Raw genomic sequence first — 11,921 nt, 5'->3', positions numbered from 1 at the left:
TTATTCTCTTTTTGAAAGCCTTTAGTTCATGAACTCTCAAAAAGATGAACAGAAGGCCATGGAGCTCCAGTATCACACAGCGGGGAAAACACTTAACTAGCAGGACTCTTCTATATGTCCCTGTCAAGCAGGTGGTCTGTTCACCCCTGTGAAGGTGTAGTACTTTACCAAAGGCACAAAGTAAATATCAGAGATGTTCTGGATATTCAAGATAATGAGCTGATAATGAACTCCTGAGGGCTGGAAACAACTTGAACTTTTATCACAAGGCTCTGCTTGCTTCTGTTGTAGATGCACATGAAAATTGTTTCTGATGAAAACTTCTCTTGTTCTAGTTTGTTCTATCACAATTCAAGGATTTTGGGAACCGATTGGAATCTTTAAAAGGTCTCATTACACATGAAGAAGAGAATTTGGATAAACTCTACCGGCAAGAAAAAGAAGGAAATCCTGACTTATTCCTGGTATTGCCAATGTTTGTTATTTCTAGGGGCTCAGGCTCACCATAGGATAAAAAATAAGTGACTTACTGTCATATTATAGAATCTGTGTGCACCCTAACCCTTGAACCACAGTCACGATGTGTCTTCATGCTTGTCCTATTTTCCCTAGTGTCTAGAAAAGTAGGACAACACAGAGATCTGTTTTATTTTTTTACACTTTAAATATACAATTCATTTGTCAATTATTTCCCTTTTTAATTTGTAAATTTATAATATCATTTTTAAAGATTACTTTCCATGTACAGTTTTTACAAATATTGGCTATACTGTACATATATGTACAATATATCCTAGAGTATATATATCCATGTTGTACAATATATCCTAGAGTCTATCTTAAACCCAATAGTTGTACCTCCCCTGCCTCTGCTCCTGTATTGCCCTTGGCCCTGCCACTGGTAACCTCTGGTTTGTTCTCTTTATCTGTGAGTCTACTTCTTTTTTGTTATATTCACTAGTCTGTTGTGCTTTTTAGATTCCATGCATAAGTGATATACAGTATTTATCTTTCTCTGACTTACTTCACTTAGCATAATGCCCTGCAAATCCATGTTGTTGCACATGGCAAACGTTTGTTCTTTTTTTTTATGGCTAAGTAGTATTCCGTTATATATGTACCATATCTTCTTTGTCCATTCATCTGTTGGTGGACACTTAGGTTGCTTCTGTATCTTGGCAATTGTAAATAATGCTGCTATGAACATTGGGTTGCACATATCTTTTTGAATTAGGTTTTGGAGGTGTTGGGTTTTTTTTTTTTTTTTTGGCTATATACCCAGGAATGGAAATGCTGGGTCATGAGATTTATTTTAGTAATATGCCTCAATAATTTCAGTAGACTTTTAAATCTTTAAGTCTTTACTAGTTTCAGTGAACTAGAATAATCTAGCAATTGGATGTTGTGATTAATTGAATTTTTCTGGTTAGTGGAAGATCAAAAAGTAAAATACCCTATTAAATTAATGGTATTTTTTCCTTCTTTATTACCTTAATAAGTTTAGTATAGTTAACATAGATGAATGAAGAATTAATGAATTCTGGATCTTTATCCTAAGGACCAATATTCATAACTTAAATTAAGAGTCAGCAAACTATGGCATAAGGTCTTAATGCAGCCCCCACCTGGTTTTGTAAATAATGTAGCCATGGCCTTCCACTGTTTATGTACTGTCTGTGGGAGTTTTCATGCTGAATGTTTGCCACAGAGATCATATGGCTAAGAAAAGGCTAAAATATTTATGATCTAGCCCTTAACAGAAAAAGTTTGCTGACCCTGATCTAGACTTTTAGAGCAGAGTTCTGTAGTGAGAACATGGATATTGTGAAGGATGTTTGCTGAATACATTGTTGACCTAGATGCTATCCCTAGAATATTGTTTAAAAAATAAAATTTTGGTGAGTTTGCTTTCCTGTGATATCACCATAATATGTATGTTTAAGTACCATGCTTTGCTAGAGTTATTTCAGGGATTGAATTTTCATTTACTTAATAAATAAACTGCATGATCTGTTGAAAGTCAAGTTGTTGGCAGACTAAATGGGACTTGAAGGTCCAGTGTGGATCCTTAAAAAAAAAAAAAAGAGCTTATTTCCATCCTCTTCAAAGACAGGAATCCGAGATCACTCTCTGTTTCCTGGGCTGTTTTGATTCTGGCCATGTGTGCAGCTTATTCTAGAAAAGTCACAAAATTGACAGGTCTAGGTTCAGGTCCAATTCTGACACTAACTAGCTGTGTGACTTTGGGCAAGTCATTTACCTATTTAAGCTCCGGCTTTCCCTCATCTTTGAGATAAGAAAGGCCTATAGCATTTCTGAGGCTTTTTCACCATCTGCATATCTTAGTGGCATCCCAAAGTCTGGAATTTAATTTCTTTTTCATAGAATCATGTGCTGGCACTGACGGCCCAGTCACCTGATATTGAGCATTTGAATGAAGTGAGCCTCAAGCTCCCACTTAGTGACGTAGCTATGAAGACATTACAAAACGTGAACCGGCAGTGGATCCGGGCCACGGCGACGGCGCTGGAACGCTGCAGGTCAGAACAGCCTAGCTCTCGCCTTCTGTTTCAATTATGGTAAAACTGACAGTTGAGCACAGTAGTGTCATTGTTATGTGGCTCTGTTCTGTTTTTAAACCTCTGTAGTGAGCTTCAAGGAATTGGATTGAATGAAAAGTTTCTTCATTGCTGTGAAAAGTGGGTCCAGCTTTTGGAGAAGATAGAAGAGATACTCAAGGCAAATGTGGCTGACAGCCTTCCTGCTCTTCTAGAACAGCAGAAGACGTATGAGGTAAATAAACCCATGCTCTGCCACTCTGCCCCCGTCTCCCTGAGGCAGTAGTCAGGGGATGAGAGATTTATGTAAAAATATGCAGAATACCTGTCAATCTTCAATCCCTAAACACAGAATGTATGTCTTTAAGCAAATTCAGTTGTCGGTTGATCATTTGCAAAAGTCTCACACGTTTCATAAATTTCCAAATATTGTTTTGCTACTCTGTTTTATTAATGACTAAACTCCTCCTAGCCAGGCTTCAGCAATACATGAACCGTGAACTTCCAGATGTTCAAGCTGGTTTTAGAAAAGGCAGAGGAACCAGAGATCAAATTGCCAACATTCACTGGAGCATCGAAAAAGCAAGAGAGTTCCAGAAAAACATCTATTTCTGCTTTTTTGACTATGCCAAAACCTTTGACTGTGTGGATCACAATAAACTGTGGAAAATTCTGAAAGAGATGGGCATACCAGACCATCTGACCTGCCTATTGATAAATCTATATGAAGGTCAAGAAGCAACAGTTAGAACTGGACATGGAACAACAGACTGGTTCCAAATAGGAAAAGGAGTACATCAAGGCTGTATATTGTCACCCTGCTTATTTAACTTACATGCAGAGTACATCATGAGAAACGCTGGACTGGAAGAAGCACAAGCTGGAATCAAGATTGCTGGGAGAAATATAAATAACCTCAGATATGCAGATGACACCACCCTTATGGCAGAAAGTGAAGAAGAACTAAAGAGCTTCTTGATGAAAGTGAAAGAGGAGAATGAAAAAGTTGGCTTAAAGCTCAACATTCAGAAAATGAAGATCATGGCATCCAGTCCCATCACTTCATGGGAAATAGATGGGGAAACAGTGGAAACAGTGTCAGACTTTATTTTTCTGGGATCCAAAATCACTGCAGATGGTGATTGCAGCCATGAAATTAAAAGACGCTTACTCCTTGGAAGGAAAGTTATGACCAACCTAGATAGCATATTCAAAAGCAGAGACATTACTTTGCCAGCAAAGGTCCATCTAGTCAAGGCTATGGTTTTTCCTGTGGTCATGTATGGATGTGAGAGTTGGACTGTGAAGAAGGCTGAGCGCCGAAGAATTGATGCTTTTGAACTGTGGTGTTGCAGAAGACTCTTGAGAGTCCCTTGGACTGCAAGGAGATCCAGCCAGTCCATTCTAAAGGAGATCAGTCCTGGGTGTTCATTGGAAGGACTGATGTTGAGGCTGAAACTCCAACACTTTGGCCACCTCATGCGAAGAGCTGACGCATTTGAAAAGACCCTGAAGCTGGAAAAGATTGAAGGCAGGAGAAGAAGGGGACGACAGAGGATAAGATGGTTGGATGGCATCACCAACTCAATGGACATGAGTTTGAATGAACTCTGGGAGTTGGTGATGGACAGGGAGGCCTGGGGTGCTGCGATTCATGGGGTTGCAAAGAGTTGGACATGACTGAGTGACTGAACTGAACTGAAGATCCTAGATTTTTCTGCAGTCGATAGAACTTCCGGCCCAGCATTGGTTTCTTAGAATGTGAACATGGTGCCTCTTCGCCAAGAGCGTGTTAAAGTACTTCAGCTTCTCTTCTTTTTTTCACTGAGTAGGTCTATAAAGTATTGAGGCACCTGGTATAATTGTAACATAAATAATTTTGCAGAGGAGTTTCTCCATACTTTCACTGATGTATGTTTGAAAATCCTTCTATAGGCAGATCCTGCATTTCCAAACTACGCATGATTAGTTCACTGTAACTTTTTAATGTAACTGATTTCAGTCTGCATTGTTACATTAAGGTCATCCACTGAAAATGAAATCTGAAAATGAAAACTTTGAGTTAGTTCCTGAACAGTTTAGTTTCTTCCTCTTCAAATGGATCTAATAGTATTTACTTGAGTCCTAAGCTGAAGAAGTGAGACAGTGCTTGTTTTACTCAGTGCCTCTCAGATCGAAGGAAATGGCAACCCACTCCAATATTCATGCTCGGAGAATCCCATGGACAGAGGGGCCTGTCAGGCTACAGTCCATGGGGTTTCAGAGAGTCGGGCATGACTGAACAACAACAACAACAACTCAAATCGAAAATGCCCAATAAACGGGTCATAGATGTAGTTATTATTAGACCTGTTTGCTTCTAAGATTGTATTCATAGGTGTGATGATTAAGCATTTTTTGCAGTTAGGTTCAAATCATTTGAAAATAAATTATCTCACATATCCTCCATAGACTTTATTAGGAAATTCATGAAAACAGTTTTCACTAATATTTTACATTTTGATTCACGTACAGATGTTAGAAGCTGAAGTTTCTATAAACCAGACAATTGCCGATTCTTATGTCACCCAGTGCTTACAACTCCTGGACACAGCAGAAATAGAGAAGAGGTAAGCTCTCCAGGACTCATGATGGCTGTGAGAATGTGGAAGGCAATATGAGCGGGTGGGCCTTCCACCACATGAATCTTAACATCAGTGCCTGTGGCCATGCGATTGATAGAGCACTATGGGGCCAGTCTTCTGGCTGTATATTAGGATAAAGTCTTGCTTCGTGGCCATAAAAACATCAGGACCCCTTTTCCCTGTGGTAGAAGGGTGGGCTTAGCAGGTCAGATGATTTGCAAACACGTGTCTGCCAAGTCCAATTAACTAACTTTTTTATTCCAAAGGGTTCTTTTGTAGTCTGTTTTCCTCTCTACTTTCAGCCTCATGGTATTTTGCTATTTAAAAAATAAATTTCAAAGGACTGCTGTTCCCAGCAAGTGGCTATGTCACAATTGTGAAAGAAGAGACTTCTCTCTCTGCCATGAACATGGGGTTGGGGTCTCTGGGCAGTTCCAGTCGGGCTGAGTGGAGCCCCTCAGACAGCCTGGTGGCACAGCTGCACCTGCTCACACAGCTGGTGCATCTGCCAAAGCCGCCCCGAGTGGGCCTGGCCTCCTAAATGACTTCTCCATACGTCTCCATAGGCATTCGTTTCCTCCCCGTCATTACCCATGTGCTTCTGAATCTTCTTTCGGCATAACTAAGAAATACAAACCCCATTTCTTCCTACCTCTCAAGTAATAAATTCAAGCCAGTTTCAAGATGATTAACTACTTTTGATCTGATTAGCATGATTTTTACCATAATAAATAAAAGGCCCTATTTCTCACATGAAGGGTGTTGTTTATCTGGGAAAGAAATAGTTGAGTTAGTTGCAGAAAGCATGTTCTTTATTGCTGCAATTGTGTAGTGTACAACCCTCAAGTAATCAATAACATTACAAAGGACCTACCTATTCATCCGTTTGCCATTGACCCCATGCTTAGTTTTCCGTAAAGCACTTGGCATAATCTGTGTCAAAACAGCTTGTTTGAGGTCATGCGTGTCAGCAAAATACCAGGCCAGGTGCAGTTCTCTTCTGCTCAACACCTTTCACCATCCCACACCCTGCCCCCTCCAGCCCCACATTCCCTATCATGTTTAAGTTGAATGGTGCTCAGATCTAAAATAGTGTTTCTAGGTAAAAATGGCAAATCTGAGTTCCTGTTACACATTGATAGTTATTTTTTCTACACATAGATGTCAGAATTCTCTAACCATCTATTTTCCCCAAGACCGGAATTTGTTTGGAAGTTCACGAAGCTCAAGGAGCAGTGGCAGAGTGCGGCCCAGGGTGTTCGCCAGAGGAAGAGCGACATCGATGAGCTGGTGAGGCAGTGGCGGTCCTTCACCACCTCCGAGGGGGACCTGCTCCGCTTCCTCGCCGACACCAGCCACCTGCTGTCCGCAGTGAAGAGCCAGGACTGCCGCAGCCTCCACCAAACGAGAAGCCTGATCCATGAGCTGAAGGTAATGTGAGCCCAGCAGCAGTGTGGGAACCACAGGGTGCCTTTATTTGGAAGATATTTGTTCGCTTCAGGTTTTGTGTTTTCTCTGATGCTCAAGTGTGCTCTCTGCAATGGGGAGGCCAGTTGGTCATGGGGACCTTACTCAGCCGTGTCCTCAGCCTTGCGGGGTCAGAAACCCAATCTTATCCATTCATCCAGAAATAGTGAGGCTCTCCTGGGCTGTGGGCACAGAGGTGGACTGGGGATGAGTAGGGGGAGTGCAGAAGTTTGGGGTGACAGGCCTTTACAGCCTTGTGCTTCAGTCATGTCCAACTCTTTGCAACCCTATGGACTGTAGCCCACCAGGCTCCTCTGTCCATGGAATTCTCCAGGCAAGAATACTGGAGTGAGTTGCCATTCCCTTCTCCAGGGGATCTTCCTGACCCAGGGATTGAACCTGTATCTCCTGTTATCTCCTGCATTGCAAGCAGACTCTTTACCATTGAGCCAGTGGGGAAGCATGACAGACCTTTAAGACACTGACAAATATATAAATGATTACCACAGTAGTAGTTTACAACAGGACTCCTGCTTACTCTTTTTTATAAAAAAATATTTATTTATTTGGCTACCCCAGGTCTTAGTTGTGGTACTCAGGATCTTTAGTTGCAGCCTGCGAATTCTTAATTGCAATAGGTAAGGTCTAGTTCCCTGACCAGGGATCAAACCCAGGCCCCCTGTATTGGGAGTGCAGAGTCTTAGCCACAGACCACCTGGGAAGTCCCAGATTCTTGCTTACTCTTGAAGGGCAAATTCATTTAGACAACAACATTTCCAATACAAAAGTTGCTTGATGAACATAGGCCTTAGAACAATTAGTTGGCAATTCCCAGGGCATGTTCCATTGAGTTATCGAACCATGCGTCACATTAGAGGGACAGTTAAACAAACCAGCACTCTTCAGAAGTCCTGTGCTTACCTCATTTGTTTATCTAGGTGTCAAATATTAATTGAGTACCTGCTCTGTGCTGGTCACTGTTCTAAATGCTGGTTATATTGTGTGGACTAATAGAAGACCTCTGCTCTCCTGTGGCGATCAGACAAATCAATAAACTAGAAAATACTAGTTTGTCTGATTGGTGGGGAAAATCGGACAAATTAAAAAATAAACTATCGGACTACAACATGGCATATGTGGGTCATTAAAATAGGGCCGATGATGGAGAGACTGAGTGGCTGCTTTAGATTGGGTAATCTCTGGGGAGGTGACATTTAAACTGGAACCTGAGTGATAAGAAGGAGCCAGCTGTGCAAAGAGTTGAGGGTTGGAGGCGGGGAGCAATTCAGACAGAGGGAACAACTTTCCTGAGTCCCTAAGATGGCAACAATCTTAGCAAAAAAGAGGAAGAAAGAAGGCTATACGATGGGTGTAGCCAGTAGACAGCAGTGATTGAAAATGGACTTGAGAGGCAGTCATGGAGGAGCATTGTGGAGAGAGGCGTGACAGCTGCGTAACAGTCTGGGTGTAATAGGAAGCTGTTGAAACTGGAAAAGGAGGCCACATGAGATGATTCGTGTTTTTAAAGGTCCTCTGGCTGCTCTGAGGGGGATGGGTTGGGGGTGGGGGTGGGGTCACAGCAGCAGGAATCCCTGCGTATTACCTCTATTTATTGCTGCATCACAACGAAGAGTTCTTATTCTCTCACACCGTTCTGGAGGTTGTCAGGGCTGTTAGACGGCTCTTAGCAGGAGTCTCTCAGGCAGTTTGAGTCAGATGGCAGCTGAAGCTGAACTCATCTGAAGGCTCCCTCACTTTCATGTCTAGTACTTCAGCTCTGGTGTTGAAAAAAATCCCTTGGACTGCAAGGAGATCCAATCAGTCCATCCTAAAGGAGATCAGTCCTGAGTGTTCATTGGAAGGACTGATGTTGAAGCTGAAACTCCAATACTTGAGCCACCTGATGTGAAGACCTGACTCATTGGAAAAGACCCTGATGCTGGGAAAGATTGAGGGCAGGAGGAGAAGGGGACGACGGAGGATTAGATGGTTGGATGGCATCACCGACTTAATGGACATGAGTTTGGGTAGGCTCCGGCAGTTGGTGATGGACAGGGAGTCCTGACGTGCTACAGTTCATGGGGTCGCAAAGAGTTGAACACGACTGAGCAACTGAACTGAACTTCAGCTCAGACAGCCAGGATGTGGAGCAGCTGGGGCTCCTTGGGCTTCATTCCCTGCAGACTCTACACGTGACAGCTTCCAGTAGCCGGACTCCCTACATCCGGCTCATGGCTTCAAAGGTGCATGTCCCATGGAAAGGAGAGCCAGGGAGAAGCTACACCACCTTTTTAGACCCTGCCTTGGACATCAGCCACTTCTGCCATCCTCTGTTAATCAAGGCTATCACATGTGCCCACAGGGGTTCAAGAGGAAGGGGTAGAGGTACCACCAGTTGATGGGGAGGGGCAAGGTTCTAGGAGAGCATGTGGGGCTGGTAATATTGTTGTGGCCATTCTGTGAAAAAGACAGTCTGCCGTAACTCACTAGGTTGTTTCAGTGGTCTTGGTTAGTTGTTAGGATGGAGAAGACAAGGGTGATCACAGTGAAGATAACAAGGCTGTTTGTAGGTGAAGCTTACAGGATGTGCTTATGGTTTGGATATGGCAGGTAAATAAAAATCTAAATCCAGGTGACTCTAGGTTTGGAGGTTGAGGATCTTGGTGAATAGCGTGCTGCTGACCAATCAGGGGAGACTGGATGAGAAGCATGTCTTTTGATGAGTTCAATCTGAAATGGCTAAAAGATGTCTATAACAGTGGCTATGTCAGCAATATTAGAAGGACAAGTGTGGAGGGAGAGTGTTCCTTGAATTGCAGTTTTTTTTTCATTTGGTTTTCATGGAGTTTTTTCTTTGTTTGTTTGTTCTGATGTTTTGATTTTTCGGTCATATGGCTTCTGGGATCTTAGTTTCCCAACCAGGAGTTGAACCCAGGCCCTGGGCAGTGAGAGCTTGGAGTCCCAACCACGGGACCACCAGGAAATTCCCTCTTTTTTGCATTTGGGCTATCCTAAGTATTGTTGAGACTATCTTTGTAAATAAATGCTCAATTGATTTTTTTTAAATATCAGCTTCCATTTTGAAAAATGCCTGTATTATGTCTCCCTTGAGAAATTTGAAAATAAAGGAAGTCATATTTACAACAGAAATAAAAGCCATTTTTTTCTTCTGAAACCAAATATTTTGAGAAATATGAATCAGTTGTAAAGTTTTTACTTTGTTTTTGTAATATAAATACTTGGTTTCAGTCCCTTTTAAAGGAAAATCTATATGATATCCAAAGAGAATTTTTAAAAGCTATCCCTTTAGGGCGAACACTGATATATAAGTGTTTAAGTGCTAAAGTGTCTAGTTTTGTATTTTACCTTTTTTATTTGTTCTCACCTTTCTTTAAAAAAAAAGAAATTATTTATTTATTTTGAGTAACTAGTAATTATTTGAGTAACTTAGTAATTATCAAAGATTATAATTGCACAATATTGAGAAGTATAGAACAAAATACAATTATTGGAAGACAATTTCTCTATAATATTGTGTTGGCCTCTGCCACACGTCACCTTGAATCAGTCATGTATGTCCTCTCCCTCTTGAACCCCCCTCCCATCTTCCACCCTATTGCATCTCTCTAGGTTGTCACAGAACGCTGGGTTGAGTTCCCTGTGTTACATAGCAAATTCTCACTTGCTTTCTTTCTTTACATATGGTAATGTATTTTTTAGTATAATGTACACATTCTACTCATGTGGGTTAGGAGTAAGCTGACTATATCATAATGGTAATGGTATTTGCTCTTAGTATCAGATCTAATACTCCAGTCATTTTCTTAATACTCTTGAATTCCTTTATCTTGTAGACTTTTATTCTGTGAAGTATATTTTTATACACCTTTTATCAACGCTTGGAAATTGTTTTAAGAACACATCATTTGGTGGTATGCTGTCTACTCAATTGAATCTCAGCCTTTGATGTGAATGAGTGTGTGTGTGTGTGTATTCTAAGCAGATTTGTTTAATTTATATCTAGTTTAATATTTAAGAGAGGCTCTAAAGGAAATACACACAATCACGTGCAAAGAGTCATATTTTGATCACATCAAAGGCTTAAGCAAATTACTATATTTTTTTTTTTTTTTAAGAACAAAGAAATTCATTTCCAGAGGTGGCAGACTACCTATACATTAACCTTGGAAGCTGGGGAAAAGTTACTGAACACAGCTAACCTGGAAACCAAAGAGTCAGTTAATAAGAGAATCAGTCAACTTCAGGACAACTGGAAGGACACAAAACTCCAACTTGGAGAAATGATTAAAGGGTTCCAGAGCACTGCAGAGGTAACTCAACATTTTCTTTTCCTTTCATGGTATTTAAATGTAGTACATAGAATTTTTGTTTGCTCTGCAAAGATGGCAATGATTTTAGGAATTCACAATGTTGTGGGTTTTCCAAGGGACCATGTGTCGGGTCCTACTGATCTACAAATCATGATGGTTACCTAAAATAATAATATAACACTGGAAAAGCTTAATGTTAATATCTAAATACTTGAGGTGCTATTTTATATTTACCTTTTTGAAACAGGAAACTAACTCATGTTCAACAAAAGTTCAGTAACCAAAGCTAACATTGCACGTATAGTCTGTCTTTGAATCTAGTATATGGAAGCAAATTTAGTGATGCTTCATCTTTCTGCTACCTTCAAAGAATCCACTTTTCCATATAACTGAATTTCCCAGACAATTTATGATTGTACCTCTAAAAACCAAAATGTCTTTTGAGTGATTATTAGAAAAATCCTTAATTTTTTTAATCTTAAAAAATCCCAAGTTGTTCTTTAAGAACTCTGAGCTGCTTTGAACTTAACTCCTGTGCTGTTGTGCTTTTTGAGTTCTTATGTGGTTTTTATGGTTTTTCTCTCTTTCTATTTAATGTTAAGCTGTCTATTTTTACTTTTTATTTCTCTGAGAATACTTAACTCCTTATAGCCCACTCTTTTTCTCTAATCTGTTGTGTGTGTATCAAAACCAGATAACCAAGCTTGTCAGAGATATTTTTCTGAATAAAGAATAAATATGTGCTGAGTTAGGGCCTGAACAGCTCTCCTATAAATAAAGTATCTGAGTTTTATTTGGTGTACAAACTACGTGAAATTAGTTAACTCCCAGACTGTTGTTGAGCACGTGCCATGTTTGTAAATGCAAGTGAAGGTTTGGTGGAAGTGAAAAGGACTCACAGTCTTGTTTCTCCCTTCACTTTCTTCTTGGTTATGTTCCAG

The 11,921-nt window shown here is 40.6% G+C and overlaps 1 protein-coding gene across 10 annotated transcripts in view; it reads left to right on the top strand.

Moving 5' to 3' along the window:
• The window catches only part of SYNE2 (spectrin repeat containing nuclear envelope protein 2), a 328,786-nt gene that overhangs the window by 265,202 nt on the left and 51,663 nt on the right, over window positions 1–11,921 (top strand). For 9 of the 10 annotated variants that reach the window (XM_044924868.2, XM_044924865.2, XM_044924866.2 and 6 more), the window contains 6 exons: window positions 336–464; window positions 2,386–2,540; window positions 2,649–2,793; window positions 5,073–5,167; window positions 6,379–6,613; window positions 10,786–10,980. In XM_044924868.2, coding sequence (XP_044780803.2) covers window positions 336–464; window positions 2,386–2,540; window positions 2,649–2,793; window positions 5,073–5,167; window positions 6,379–6,613; window positions 10,786–10,980 — 954 coding nt within the window. Of the gene's footprint in view, window positions 1–335; window positions 465–2,385; window positions 2,541–2,648; window positions 2,794–5,072; window positions 5,168–6,378; window positions 6,614–8,865; window positions 8,893–10,785; window positions 10,981–11,921 lie in introns of those variants that run through there. The other variant, XM_044924872.2, reaches the window with a different exon arrangement.

Source organism: Bubalus bubalis, chromosome 11 (assembly GCF_019923935.1).
Source record: "Bubalus bubalis isolate 160015118507 breed Murrah chromosome 11, NDDB_SH_1, whole genome shotgun sequence".
Taxonomy (NCBI): Eukaryota; Metazoa; Chordata; class Mammalia; order Artiodactyla; family Bovidae; genus Bubalus; species Bubalus bubalis.
This window is presented reverse-complemented; position numbering and strand designations above follow the sequence as displayed.